The sequence below is a fragment of the Stigmatopora nigra genome, chromosome 8 (genome assembly GCF_051989575.1).
Source record: "Stigmatopora nigra isolate UIUO_SnigA chromosome 8, RoL_Snig_1.1, whole genome shotgun sequence".
In the NCBI taxonomy this organism is placed as follows: Eukaryota; Metazoa; Chordata; class Actinopteri; order Syngnathiformes; family Syngnathidae; genus Stigmatopora; species Stigmatopora nigra.
Window position 1 is genome coordinate 9,141,432 of NC_135515.1, and position 14,378 is coordinate 9,155,809.

At 40.7% G+C, this 14,378-nt stretch overlaps 1 protein-coding gene across 3 annotated transcripts; it reads right to left on the reverse strand.

The window, feature by feature from the left end:
- Positions 1-241: 241 nt before the first annotated feature.
- On the reverse strand, positions 242-13,779 carry LOC144200198 (period circadian protein homolog 2-like). Of its 3 annotated transcripts, none has more exons than XM_077722175.1 (22): positions 13,651-13,779; positions 10,626-11,178; positions 9,919-10,011; positions 9,442-9,596; positions 9,221-9,342; positions 8,925-9,126; positions 8,125-8,176; positions 7,562-7,704; positions 7,329-7,407; positions 7,133-7,239; positions 6,880-7,033; positions 6,598-6,706; positions 6,240-6,516; positions 5,998-6,139; positions 5,779-5,915; positions 5,381-5,578; positions 4,914-5,159; positions 3,739-4,823; positions 3,136-3,394; positions 2,805-3,042; positions 2,367-2,517; positions 242-2,093 (listed from the first exon to the last, which is right to left on the reverse strand). In XM_077722175.1, the coding sequence occupies exons 2-22, from the start codon at positions 11,066-11,068 to the stop codon at positions 1,938-1,940; spliced, it is 4,548 nt and encodes a 1,515-aa protein (XP_077578301.1). In that variant the 5' UTR covers positions 11,069-11,178; positions 13,651-13,779; the 3' UTR covers positions 242-1,937. The 3 variants fall into 3 exon arrangements, with proteins under 3 accessions (XP_077578301.1, XP_077578302.1, XP_077578300.1); XM_077722176.1 differs by having other exon boundaries at positions 5,998-6,136; positions 13,628-13,773; XM_077722174.1 differs by having other exon boundaries at positions 13,628-13,773.
- Positions 13,780-14,378: the final 599 nt, after the last annotated feature.

Consider the following 14,378-nt stretch of genomic DNA (forward strand, 5'->3'; position numbering starts at 1 on the left):
TATTCATCCTGGTCATATGGTGTTAACAATACTTGCTTGGTATTCATAAATAAAAGGGTCAAATATGGAGGGAAACTACAAATCTCAACCAATTAGAAGATGTAAGAATGTGAATTAATTACGGGATGCCTCATAAATCATAAAAAAATGTCACAACCCGGCGAATGCAGAATCACTCTGTGTTGTCCCCTATTCCTTTTTTCGGCGTATACTGTCAATATCAAATGAATAGTCTCACCTGTTTAAAGACTTCCTGTTATTTTATTACAACAATATATCAGTGTTTCAAACACAAATTCCTACATACAAGAATGCACAAAACTGCACTATAGTTTGATAAAATCAGAGTCATACAATGGCAAGAAATCAAATGTACAGGACACCACTGTATGTCCCAAAAGCATAAACAATATATGGATTTACAAGTTAGGTTGCTTCCTTCACTCGAACATATTCTCTTCCCAGTTGTGAAAAAACAGTAAGGCGTAAAACATTTTTCATCTTATGTTTTTAGTGGAATTTCTAGTCCTGATGTGTAAACCACAGTTACATTCTCAATTCGCTTTACACACCGAAGAGCTATTTCTCTCCATTCACAATGGCAGGATATTTATAGGGTTAAAGTCTGCTCATTTGGGCCAGTCCAACTGGACAATAATGCAATAATGGAATTGTCACATGTTGTCCAAATACACACAAGTCACATGACTCAGGACTGTCTCCATCTTCAATCACACTTGCATGTAAGTTTTTCTTGCAAATAAAATGGACAAAATGGCATCAGAAAAGCTGACTCAGCTTGGCTGAAACCCAGATGTAAAAAAACTGACCACACACACACACACACGCAAACTAGCAGTGAGAGGTCCAGCCTGCATTACATTCAGAAGCCTTAACCTTGCCAAAGCACCTGAGCTGGTCCCAATCCACCAAGTATGCCACCCGTCATCCCTAAAACAAGTTGTTCCATTGTTGTTTTGACAGAAATATTATATAAATACTAATGTTCAATGGTCCCTGATGAGCTACATTATTTTGTATTAAAACTAAAAAGGTATAACAGCATTTAGGCAATAACACTGTCAAGAACCCCATTTAAATAACGCTAACTGAAACATAAAGTAATTTTCAATTCTAATTAATTTAATATTATTTGAGCAAAAACTGGAAAAAAACTTGCTGTAAACCAGTTTTATCACCCACTTCTTGTGTGCCAGTTCCCAGTCTCACACTAAAGTGACCAAGAGCTACTGCACAGGACTTGAAAATATACTATACACAGTATTTTGTTGTCAATACGTTATATACAATCTTTACTTGAAGAAATTTGGCTGTAGCTTTAGAAACCCTGGTCAAGTTGACATCAACTCTAAAATAAATTAACAAAAATAGTTAAATGCATGTGTTGTGTATTAGATTGTCACTGCTTGAGGCCAGTTACAGTCATTGCTGATGAGTCCAGGATTAGACAAAGCATTCGTGTGCCTGACTAAGTGCTTTGCTGTGGTCTGAGAAGTAGAAGAGTCATTAAAAAAATGGAGCTCTTCCTACTGACAAGTCACCAACAGTGAAAAGATAGATAACACAAAATCAAAAGGGCAAGGAAATGCCCTTGTGACAATACTTTTAACAACTATACATTTTGGACTGCTCACATCATCTCTCAGTAAATTGTTGAGGGGGGAAAGGAATTTAAATTAAATTATAGGTATCAATTCTGAGATTTTGTTGAGACAGCTGTACAATGTAAAAGGCTCTGTGTGGTCATTTTATATCACATTCTCACAGAGTCAACACACAAACACACTTTCCTGTGTTCATGAGTCTTGTTGAGGGTGCCAGGCACATGGTTCTTTTAGTCTTGTATCTAACCATGCATGTGTTCGTGAAGTGTTCATGAGTGGTTAAATACGCGCCCTCTGCTGGTAGGTGACTGTTCACGAACCAGTTTCCAACTTGGGCTGCGACTCCTGTGACAGGCTCTGAGTGTTTTCGCAGTCTTGGTTCAACTCCTCATCCATCTCCCCCATGTCCATTTCAGTGAGACTGTCCTCAATGTGGTCCTCTGTGGCATCCTTGCAGTATAGACACTCCTGAATACAAAAAAACACTCCTATGTTAAATATAACGAAAATGCATTACAAAATTATTATTCTGAAACCACATTGACCCCTCAAACATTCATTCATTCATTTTCTGAACCGCTCAACTTCACACGGGCCCGGGGAGAACATACAAACTCCACAAAGGATGACCGACCTGGATTCGAACCCAGGACCCCAGAACTGTGAGGCCCATGTGCAAACCAGTTACACGCAGAACTAGCCTCCCCTCAAACATTTGCAAGAAATTAGATCAGATTTTACCTTCACATTTATAGCAGCAGGTAGCCCCCCTCTTCTCATCCACGGGTGTTCATCCAGCAACTCCCGGCGTTGTTCTGATGAGAAGTGGGGTTGGCTCTTCTGCATCTGTCTTAGTCGCTCCTTGTCTTCTCGCAGAATCTTCTGAATGTCCCTGTTGGAACAAAAAAATGCAATCTTATTTTCTGTTTGAAGGAAGCTATTTATGCTTCATGGTTTTGGAATGATTAAATCAATGACAGATTTATAATACAGATCATTGGCTGCCATTAATAGCACAGGGTGTTCAATATATTTTAATAGTCAAATTGAATATGACATCTATCATATAGTATTTTTTTTTAATCTGGTCCCGGACATGTAAATTTCTTCAGAAAGTGTATGTTTTAATATTTTGTAAGGAGATTTCATACATTATGATACATTGAATGTTGTTCTTACCTGGATGGCATTTGATAGGTCATCATGACCTTGTCATCTGCATTGGCCATCAGCAGCCAAGGGGGCTCCTGGAGAACATATTTAATGAAATGCTCTCCCTCTCCTTTGCCAGGCATCTTGGCCTGTGATTGGCCACCGTCACAGTGTCCTTCGCCCCTAGCCTTGTCTTTGGTCTTAATCTTTGGGTCGTGTTCCAAAGAATCAATACTGCCAAAGTATTTGCTTGTGTTGCTGCTCCCTATTTAGTGTTACAGAGAAATACATAAAAGTCAGATCAAAGAGTGCATTTGAGCAGATTTCTCTTAAGGTCGATTGGATTCTATCCACAAACCTGTTCTGCTGCCTGAAGCTCCGCTGGCCGATGTACCACATCCATTGCAACCGGAGCCTGATCTCGAACCAGAGCCAGAGCCTGATCCTGAGCCAAAGCCCATGGAGCCAGAGCCTGATCCCGATCCGAAGCCCATGGAGCCAGATGTTGCTGAACCAGTGCCAGAGTGAGAGTCCTCCTGCTCTTGCTGTAGGAGATCCAGGAGGTGACAGGAAGACGAGTGGCTATCACTGTGTGTGCCGTCTTCCAGAGACTCACCCTGCATCATTAAGAAGAAAAACATCTGCTGTAATAATTGTATGGGAAGCCGTTTGGTATTTTTTCTTTTTTTTTTGCATTATGTGAAATTATTTTCCACTTAATTTACCATTGAACATTTTTTTTAGTATTACTGCTTTCTCAAAACACTTTACCTAAAAGCTTCAGCTTTAGATACTTTTCTTTGAATATGGATTTTATTCAAGCTGATAGATCCAGTGCCTGTGGCATATAATACCAGCCTTGCAGGTGTCTCGTTTTACTTGTAAGAATGATATTTATATCTAGAATAGCTAAAATAACATATTCAACAATTCATTTCGACGATCCCTCCAAATTTCTCACCTGAAGATTTTCATCCTTGGCTGAGACCATTGCATTTTTTTGCCCTGCATCTCCTGCTGCAAATGAACATGATGCTATGCTGGCTACCTGGGGTCCAGCAGAGGCCATGGTACTGTCCTGGCGTTCTTCCATGCTGAGTAGATTGAGCTGAAGCGGCGAGCTACACCGAGACTCGAACAGGGTCGGTGATGTTGTACGCTCACGTGTGGCAGATGCCGGGGTTGAGGAGCGTGAAACCGCCCCCTCCCTCGGCTCCAAACCTGAGTTTTTGGGTGGTTGACCGTTTAGGCCGTAAGTGAAAGGCTGTGGTGGATACGGGGTCTGTGTGACAAATGGAGTCTGGACTGGAAAAGTGGGCTGCGCAGTGAAGGGCTGCTGGGCAGGGTAGGTAGTGGGGAGAGCCTGGAAAGGCTGCTGACATTGAAAGGCAGTCGGCACGGGGAAAATCTGTTGGCTGGTGAACGGAGGTTGTGTTGGCAGGGTGTATGCTGGCTGTGCCGGTTGAAAGGGCTGCGCTGGTTGAAAGGGCGGCGCTGGTTGAAAGGGCGCTGCTGGTTGAAAGGGCGGCGCTGGTTGAAAGGGCTGCTGGGTGTTAAACTGAGGTTGCGTCTGGCTCTGCTCCAGGAAAAACGTCGGTCTAGGAGCAGGTCCCATTTGGCCCAATGGTCCCATTTGTGGGTAGAGGTAATTTGGCAGCACCAGGGCCACCATAGGCGTAACAATGGGAGCGGGAAAAGGAGTTGCAGTGGCAGGGACCTGGGTGCTCTGGCCTTCTATGAAGCCTGTGGGAAGCGAGGGGTCGGGAAGAGGGACCTGGGCTGGTGCGGCAGGTGCCGGTGGGTACAGCTGGTAAGATGGCACCATTGTCGGGTAGGATACGTTAAAAGCCGACAAGGAAGCCTCCGATGGGGACCATGATGTTTGGTTGAGGCCCTGAAGAGGAGGGCGGGGTTTACGGTTTGACACGCCACTGTCTGATGAATCAGGATGCTTCATGCGTGGTTTCTTGGACTTTCGATTACGGCTGCCCTTTTTGGCAGTCGTCTCTGGCCTGTTGCTGCCCTGTTTGGCGCCAACTTGTAGTCCTGGTGGTTATAAAGAAAAACATGCAGAGCCTTGAAATTTGTACTATAGAATTTACAAAATGTCATAACCTCATGTTAAAGATTTCCTACCTTCAGGGTTGGCTGCCCTCTTCTGCCTGTGCAAATGTGTGGAATAGTCCTTCTGGAACGTCCTGCCTTTAGAAAGTTCTCGGCAGCGATTGAGAAAGGCTTGCTCTTCTTTTTGTGTGTGAGCCGCCAGCACCTGCTTGGTTAGTCCCAGACGCTTATAGGCCTCTTTCTCCTGGCTCACCGGAGACACCAAACTAACGGGTGGGGCAGGGGGGGCCGGGCTCTCAGCCACATCCTCGATTATTTCTGCCAAAACAATTCATAAACGTTACTTACAAGTTACTTATAAAAGGATTTTCATCTAAGACCCTATGCTACACTTTTTGTAAAGGCATCTTGCCACTGCTATGGCATGCTCACTAGTACTATCCAGCGTTCGTTACATTCCTAACTTCATTGCTTTACTCTGATTCGGAATTATAAATTGGAATAGAATGATAAATTTGAACAGTGAATATAAAACTTGCCAGACTCCGGTTGAGGCTTCTTGTCTCCCACATGCACAATGGTGCTGCTATAGCTACACTGAGATGTGATTGACACAACGCTTTCTGCTTTGCTCGGTAAGGGAAGGGGTCCCATTGGCGCACCGACGACTGCTGCCTTGGACTTCTTGAGCACTTTCATGTTAGACAATCCAGGCTGTCCCTCCAGCAACAAAGTATCTAAAGGAAAGAGTTTGTCATCACTAAACTGAAAGTGCACCTCAACACCACCTATGTAAAGAAAAAAAAATCTCTTGCCAAAACAAACAGATATATTGTATGTGTGTGTGTGTACATGTGTGTGAGTGTGTGTGTGTATGTGTGTACATGTGTGTGTGTGTGTATGTGTGTACATGTGTGTGGTCTCAAATCATAAGCACCTGTGTTTGAACAGCCAGGCGTTTGCATGGTGTCCTCTGTACACTTCTTGCCATCATCTGAGTTAGAAGAGGTGGTGTTTGAAGAAAATTGGTATTTCCTCTTAACAGTAATGGGGATGTTACAACTCTCCAGGTAACTGTGAAAAGGCACAATTAAGTTTAAGTTTTTAATTCATTTACAACACTTACATAAATGTGTACACACAAGCACACACTTACCGGATAACACTGTCAAGGCAGCTAATTTGCTGGTAGGAGCATGTTGTTTGGTCTTTGAAGGTGAATTCATCCATGCTAACCGTATTACTATCTCTTGGTGCTGAGTCTTTGAGACGTACCAATGGACTCTTCTGAGAAACTGCTGTTCCAGGAACAAAAATCACTTGTGTCAGGAAAAAAGTTTGTATATAATAGGTTTAGTTCTGATAGGCAGTAAAAACAGTATTTATTTATGAGCTCACCGTCTGTATTTTTCTTTTCAGGTTTTGATGGATATGGGGCAGGTGATGGTGGAGGGGAGCGTAGGCAAATTTGGGAGTCCTGGTTCTTCAGCATATGAACTCCCTTACAAATCTCCTGGAATGTTCTGGTGGGCTTGGCCTTGCTCGTCTCCTCAGAGGGATTCCCTACCATCACGTTCCCGTTGCCTTCGTTGGATGAGCCATTGCTCACCTGTTGTTCATGGGGGCCATTGCTGCCATGGCTACCATAACCACTGGATCCCATGTTGTGAACCGGCTGAGGATAAAGATTTTGTTAAATAACTGGGAAAAAAGCCTGCCTTAAATTATGTTTAAATAATGGGTCGCATGTACTTACTTGCAAGAGTAGCTTGTGGATCTGCTCACTAATTTCTTGGATGTCTGAATCCATCATCTTCCCTTCATTGAAGGCCATCGCTGCAAAAACATCTTCATTCATAGGACCCCTGAAAAAAACACAGGCTGCATGTCAGCAAAACATGTTGAATGAGTCCATTTTGTACTCAAATTCCATCCGAGAAAGTAAGGTCAATGGCTGGTGCAACCAAGATTAAATTGTAGAAGAATTCAATCTAAAATGATCATTAAAAAAAGACTAACGTATGTATCAAAGACTTACATGCGGACTTTGTGCCTTCCAATGACAAAGGAAACTTTCCGGCTCCAAGGATTAACAAAGCTGGACCAGCTGGTATCGATTGTAATGTATTCCCCATTTTTCGCACAGAACCGAATCGAGGAGTGGTCGAATGGCTGACCGGCATACTTCAAAACTGTTGGTGGAAAGGAACAAAGTGTGTGAGATCATGTTCTACAATAGAAGGACTATAGATACCATATCAATCCCATTGAAGAAATGTAGTCAGTCTTACTCTTGCGGTGTACCGCCAGCATGATTGGCCTGTCGTCAGGGTGCAGATTGAGTAGGACAGGCGTCCCAATCAGGTCCTGGGGTAGGTAACCCAACAGTGGAACAGCCCTGAAGGGATGAGGGAGGCATTCAAAGTTTAGACTTTTACACATGCGTCAACATATTAGGCAAGATCAAAAATAAAATCTCTTATTTACCTTTCATCTACATCCTGAAAGACGCAGTTAGGTGTGTGCGTTGTGGTGAAGATGCGCTTGTCAGGTGGGATTCTGGGTGCTGGAAAAAAAAAAAAAAATCAGCTGCTTTAGCCCTGTATTTCAAATCTGACCAATTTATGTAATGAATTAATACTTATATTTTAAAGTCTACTCAAATTCATAATTTCACTGGTTTAGATCAAAGCAAAAGATATGTATTTAAGGACGCTCACCTTCATAACCAGAGTGTACCCTCTCTGCCAATAGGAGGCAGCAGAATTGCTCCTCAGACAATTCCGGACCTTGAACTTTCATTAGATAAGGAGTCATACGGAAAGGATAGTACTGCATATCCCCATGGTGTTCCTTTCCACCACTGCAACACACAAATAACAATTTTAGTTAGTTAGTTAAATCAAGAATATGCGCACATCTGTGCAATCTTGGTTTTAAACATTTAACTGTAGCTTTCTATTCTCATGAATGAGGAGAAATCATTATTCACATGCTTAAAGGTCATTTGAAATGAATGAATGTATCAAACAGGTGGCACTTGGCATGAGTATTCAAGTACACAAGAAGCATGTTTAAAAAGAATAGGTTTGTGACCCCTGGTTAAGCCTTTAAAGTGGCTTCAAAATATGTAATTATTAAGAAAAAGGTTCCTATCTGAGGGAGCCTGAGCTTTTCTGTATTGTTTTTGTGAAAAGGAAGCTGCGTAACAGAAGCTCAAAGCTATGACCCTACACACAGTCTTTTCTCCCGCTACTTTGCGTATTAATGCACTTTCACTCACCTGATGCGGCAAAAGAAGGATTTCTCCTGCATGCACTCCGTGGGAGACGACTCTGAATAAGACACAGGGAGAAAGAAGGAGAAACAGGATGACTAAATCATCAAAATTGGCCATTTCTAAAATCCATTGAAGTTTTAATGAGATGACATTGTCAGTGAAGTCATACTCATAATCGTTATATGCAGTCTACAAAATCTAAGTTGGCTAATTATAAATTACTTTTGCAACTCTAAATATGCCATAGTCAGAGGTTGTGCCCTTAATAAAATGTAACTTTCCACAATATGCTCAAACAACTGACCACGGAAAACAACATGGAATTGAGTCACTAAAATACCAAATTTAACATTTAGTCAGCAGCTAATAAACATGATCTATTGTAAATGTCAAATGTAGGAAAAAGGAGCCTTAAACCCATTGCACTAAAATAGTTACTATATTATTTATTCATTGCTATAATCATCTTATTAGAAAACAGCATGGCAGGTGTCTGTGAGTGTGCGTCCATTGGTTAATGTGAGATTGATCATGCTAACAAAATGTGTTAAGCATGTACCGTCATGTGAGTGTGCATCCATTGGTTAATGTGAGATTGATCATGCTACTAATTAAATATGTGTTAAGCATGTACCGTCATGTGAGTGAGTAGCCCATGTGAAGGAAATGGAGGCTTCTGTGTGTGGGCAGGGGGTGAAATTTGGGTTTCACGAGGTTTTCCATGTGCCTAGTGCAGCTGGTGGAAATCCACCATGCAACGTGTGTAAATGCAAGAATTACAGCGGTTTCTAAATTGCTATTACCTCCTCCAGTGCACATGCTCCACGAGGGCAGGCGGTACGGTGTAGTGAAGCTGTAGAACACACTGATGTCCTGGGGTGTCAAGAATTCCACAAACTTGGCATTATGGAACACTTCTCTCTTGCAGTTTAAGATTGTTGCTGCTTGATCTGAGATGTAAACTATTTTCCCTGTGATGAGTGAAACGGCTACAGCAAATATATCCTGGAAGAGAGAAGGTTGCACCATCTTGTTAAATACTTCAGAATAATCCTAAAATAATGTAATCATTAAAGAAGTGTGACTGGGAGAGACATACAGTGTTTCTGAGGGTGTATTCAGAAGTGATGCTGTTGATTTCTTCAATTGTGTAGGATGACACTTCAAAACCAGGAGGTTGGCTGTCATTGACCATTAGCATCTGGTAGTACTCCTCATTAGCTATAATGAAATGATCCACAACTATGCAGTTTATTCCAAAGTACAACAGAGATCTTCAATTGTTGGGAAATAAAATAGATGAGTAAAAATAAATCTTACCTTTCACCTGCTTCACACATCGTAGAGCATATTTGAGTGTGTTGACCGTGGTAGACTTGCCCTTGCTCCTCTTTTCCATTGGCAAATGTTTTTTCAGCTCCTTCAGTGTCTTGACCAGCTCCTTCTGTGTCTTGGCTTTGGCTGACTGTTCGCTGCTGCAGAGCGAACACGGGGCAGGTACACATGGTTCAGAGAAAATGTCTCACCAATGCTGGCACACTCATAAGCTGAGATACAAATTGGCTGAGGAATGATTAGATTGACAGGTGTTGAGATGAGTGACATGTAATAGTGTAATGGACCCATTACCTTTAATGATTTAGGTTCAGTTCAACCAAACACAAACCAGAAATGTAGCTGTATTTTACCACTATGTACATATTTTAATCAGTATTTTTTAAACAAGAATGTCCACCTTGACTATAAAAGTGGATTTTGGCCATTTAAATATTTAATACTGGAGGACTGAGTACTAACCTGCAACCACTGCTGGATGGATTGTCCTGCTCAGAGCTGACAAGACTGAAGGCATTGGAGCTGCTTGGTGGTGAAGAGCTGTGAGAATTCGAGCTGCAATCATGAACAACAGGGTTTTATTATAAATACAAAATTATTGGAGGCCTAAAAAAATGTAATACAAAACCTCAAGTGACCAAAAACATGTTTGAATGTGGTGATATTGAAAAAAAGACTAAAAAATAATATAGTATAATAATATGTAATTTCAACCCTGCTTAAATAAGTGCTTGCGACCATATTGACCACTAGAGGGTTCAAAAGAGAAACAATTATTAGAATAAAACCCAGGAGGAGCATTCCGGTGTTAGAGATTAAACATATGGACATTTCTAATTGGCATTTTACTGACAAAAATTATCATCAAAATACTGTAAGGGAAGTAATTATATATCATAAACAGTAATATGTTGCCTGTTCCCTATATTTGTCATGAATTGTTTCATAGCTATATTTGTCATATGATTGTAAGAGTGAAGTTGCCCATGAATTAAAAATTTATGTCATGTTAGCGCTGAAGAAAGCAGGCAACATTGCAACCATGACTCATACAGAAGAAAATGGTCTCTCTCTTATATTTAATGATCCATACTTCCATGACCTAGATGATCCGCTTTCACATAACAGCGAATATTTGTACACGACTGAGTGAATTACGGGGCTCTCACCTCTTGTTGCTTCCCAATGACTCCATGAGAGCGGAATCCTTCTCATTTCCATTTGAACTGCCCACAGATTCATTTCCGTGAGACTCATTTCCATGTGATTCATTGCCATGGGATTCTGTCCCACTCCCACTGGAGCCCGCCATCTCTACATCTTCGTGCATATGGGTTCGCTTCCTCTCATCGTGGGGAGAACCTAATGATGCAGGGTGCTCATGACTACTGTCACTTTCCTCTGAGGCCAAGCCCAACTCTGGTTCCAATTCACCTCCATCCATACTGCCACAACCCTCACTGTAATTGTTAGCCATAAGGTGAAGTTGGCTGATGGCGGGACAGGAAGAGACCCCGCCTTCCTCCACCTGAAGGCTGACTCTATTGCGGGACCGTTCCCGCCCGTCCAGGGTTGGATAAAGGTAATGCTGAAGGTCACTATTTTCAGACATGGAATGCACCAAAGGACAGGAAATTGGAGACTAGGTCGTCTTCCTCATGGCAGTAGCACAAACTGTATTGCACTAGGTCGAAGTAGAGTGTCTCTCTCACTAGGAAGAACCTGTGCAATGAAGGAAAATGCATGTTACATTGTGCACATTGCTTCACACAGAGGTTGCAAATCTCCATCCCTCTATTCCTAACTTTTAGGGTTGAAATTGTGAATTGTAATGATAGAAAAATGTTTAAACGGTTTAACAGTCAATTAACAGCCCAATCACACAAATGGTTTTCAAGACCCTTTTAGGTGTACATTTAGTAAAATGCCCATTCACAGTAGAACATATTTGGATGCAGTCGTAGCTGTTTAACATCAGGTAATCAATAGGAAACTACACTGGACAGCCTCAGTTCTCAAAGTAAAAAAAAAAAATCATAAGTGTTACTATGATCAATGCATAGTTAGACTGCAAAACTAGCTATTAGCTCCAATTTAATATATATGATATAGGATATGCACATTATACAGCAACCATTCCTTTACGGTAATACGATAATGTCTATAAGTCATTTTAAAGGGTTAATAAAAGTGTATGATATAATACAAATCAACATATTATCACTAGCTTCTTAGCATTTGCATAATTACATTTCTTTAGAAGGTACTTACAGTATGTAATTGTTCAATCAATCCAGGGAACAAGCATTTTGACAAAATACAAACTACCTCTTGGTTATCAGCTCTATTTCTCATTTATGTAAGCCAGAATCTGGCAATCTGATCACTCGTTATTATTTATGTAACAAGAAGCACCCATGTGCAACATTACAAAGATCTTAGTATCAGTTATAACAATTAACCCTTAGTGAAAAAAATTCCGAGCATCCTCACATCCGGCTTCTTCTCATCATCTCTGAAATTATGACTGACAATCAACAATCTTATCATTGAAAACCTCCTATTGGCTGAAACCAACTAACCAGTAAGGAGAGAGATGGGAGTGTCAGCAGGTGAAAGCCATGTTAACCAATCGGTGGCTTGAAGACAACAACATCTCATTTCCTTTCATATTCCAATAAATAAATAAACAAAACACATACATAACATTATAGTAAGATAAATTAAAAGTTCTTAAAGAGCATCTCTCCAAAAAAAGAACAATCCGATCATAAAAACTCACAGCAATATCTATATGCCAAGTAAAACTTAAAAAAAAACAATACTATACCAAAACTTGATAATGAAACAGATTTTGAGGCGTCACTGGATGAACATTCGGTAACATGCATATTACCTACCATATAATGACCTGCCAAAACACCCAATCAAAGACCAAAAGGTGTAAATTCTACAAGCAAACAGACATAGGCTCTATAAAAACATGCTCCTCAACACATAACTCTTTAGAATGACATAGTGAAACCTGAAGTCAAGGACTGAAGAGCTGGCATCTCTGCATCATCATTCACAGGCTGAACCAGTCACATTAGCCCAGCTCTGAAAGCATTATACAACGGCTGCTTCGGTCACATGGATTTAACTCCAGTGCAGTTTAACACTACTGTAGCTATTGCTTCATAAAACGGAATGCTTTGCACTACTATATCCTCTTCACTAAACAAACCGGCAAGTACAAGAATAAAGGTCTTATGAACGAATAGGCTCTAGATTGTAATTATTTGGCTCTTTTATTCTGCACCAAAACAAGATAAAGGTTAAAGATGACACTACATGTATAGTTTTTAACTCATATCCAAATACTGAAACATAAAATAAGACTACCTTTGCTCAAAGATCCATCTGGATTCTTTAATTTTATTATATTTTATATAATTATAAAAGAATAAGACAAAGGTCATATATATATGACCTTTGTCTTATTCTTTTAAAATTATATAAAATATAATGTACATACGTGTGTCTATATATATAAACACGCACACACATGTAAGATCCCATCCACATTAATTTATTAATAATTCATACCACTATGCGTTATACAGCTGCAGAATCATCTCCTGTTTCCATTGATGTATAAGAATAAAGCATTTTAATACTTCAGTATACATATTATGAGGCCATGTAGTCACAAAGGTTCCCAGAAAATCTTGGTTAAGAAAAATACTTCATAAGATCCTGTTGATCAAAATTGATTGTTTCCCATACATTAATGTTTTTAAACGCTAACAATAAAAAAGTATAGCATAAAGCTGGTAAAATAGGCGAAAAACAACCCCTCCCCCGCTCTCTTACAGTGACCTGCTATTCACAATCCACACACACGTTGACCTGCAATACTGACACAGTTATGTAAAAGTGAACATTTAGCCCAATAACAGACAAGACAAGAGTGATCAAGCGGCCCTACATGGCCCACATCACTAAAATGAACATTACTTTTCGCTATATGTAATCACATAAATGCAAAATGTCGTTTTTTTGCGTAAAATTAGTGAAATAAAAACTAGAGCATGTCAGTGGCCGCGCGTGCGCAGATTGAATTTCGTTATGCAATTTATTTTTACGTTTATTCTACAACTGCAAGGACACATTTGAGTGGCAACCTCACCTGGTATATGGAAATATATTCACCTTTTCTTGCGTATCTTGTCTCATGAAAAAGCAAAGCCGAACGGCGAAAGCAGATCCATGTATAGGTCAGTAGTCCTCAATGGGAAACGGCATTCAGTAGGGCTGACACAGTAGTCGGCGGTTCCACCCTCGGTTGCCTCCGGTTTAGATACAGCAGCCAATCAGCGAACGTTTCTCGCGACCTCAATATTGGTCCCGCCTTTATGACTTGTCTATTGGTCAAAAATCGTAGGTTTTCATGGAAAACGTGACGAAATAGTCGAATGTTGAGCTCATTGGCCCGTCCACCTGTCAAACATTTTATATAAACAAGCCAACCTCCGCACGTGGAATCCCATGTTACGTGTCTAGCGTGGTGTGCGCCGGCTAGTTGAGACTCCTAAACAGCGCGTTGGGAGTGGAAATTACATAAAAGAAAAAGTATGATTTACAGCCCTACCCTAACACAAACTCTAACCCCCAACCCTAACAACCCTATCCCCAACTCCAACCCTAACACTGACCCTGTATGATTTACAGTGTAACCCTAACTCTAACCCTAACAACCCTATCCCCAACTCCAACCCTAACACCAACCATAACTCTTGTAAGACTTACGGTCTAACCCTAACACCAACCCTGGTGATCTATTCATTTACATACATACTTCTATTGATAGAAGTACTAACAATATAAATGCCACAGGAGGCCTGAACTTAACAATAATGATTGATTATTAGGATAATAAT

What these genes read in the sequence shown, in the direction of transcription:
- LOC144200198 (XM_077722175.1), bottom strand. Translation starts at nt 11,068, where the DNA reads ATGTCTGAAAATAGTGACCTTCAGCATTACCTTTATCCAACCCTGGAC. An exon ending in GCTGGCGGTACACCGCAAGA is followed by an intron (nt 7,034 to 7,132) that starts GTAAGACTGACT and finishes TTCCACCAACAG; the next exon opens with TTTTGAAGTATGCCGGTCAG. An exon ending in GAAGCCTCAACCGGAGTCTG is followed by an intron (nt 5,160 to 5,380) that starts GCAAGTTTTATA and finishes TTGTTTTGGCAG; the next exon opens with AAATAATCGAGGATGTGGCT.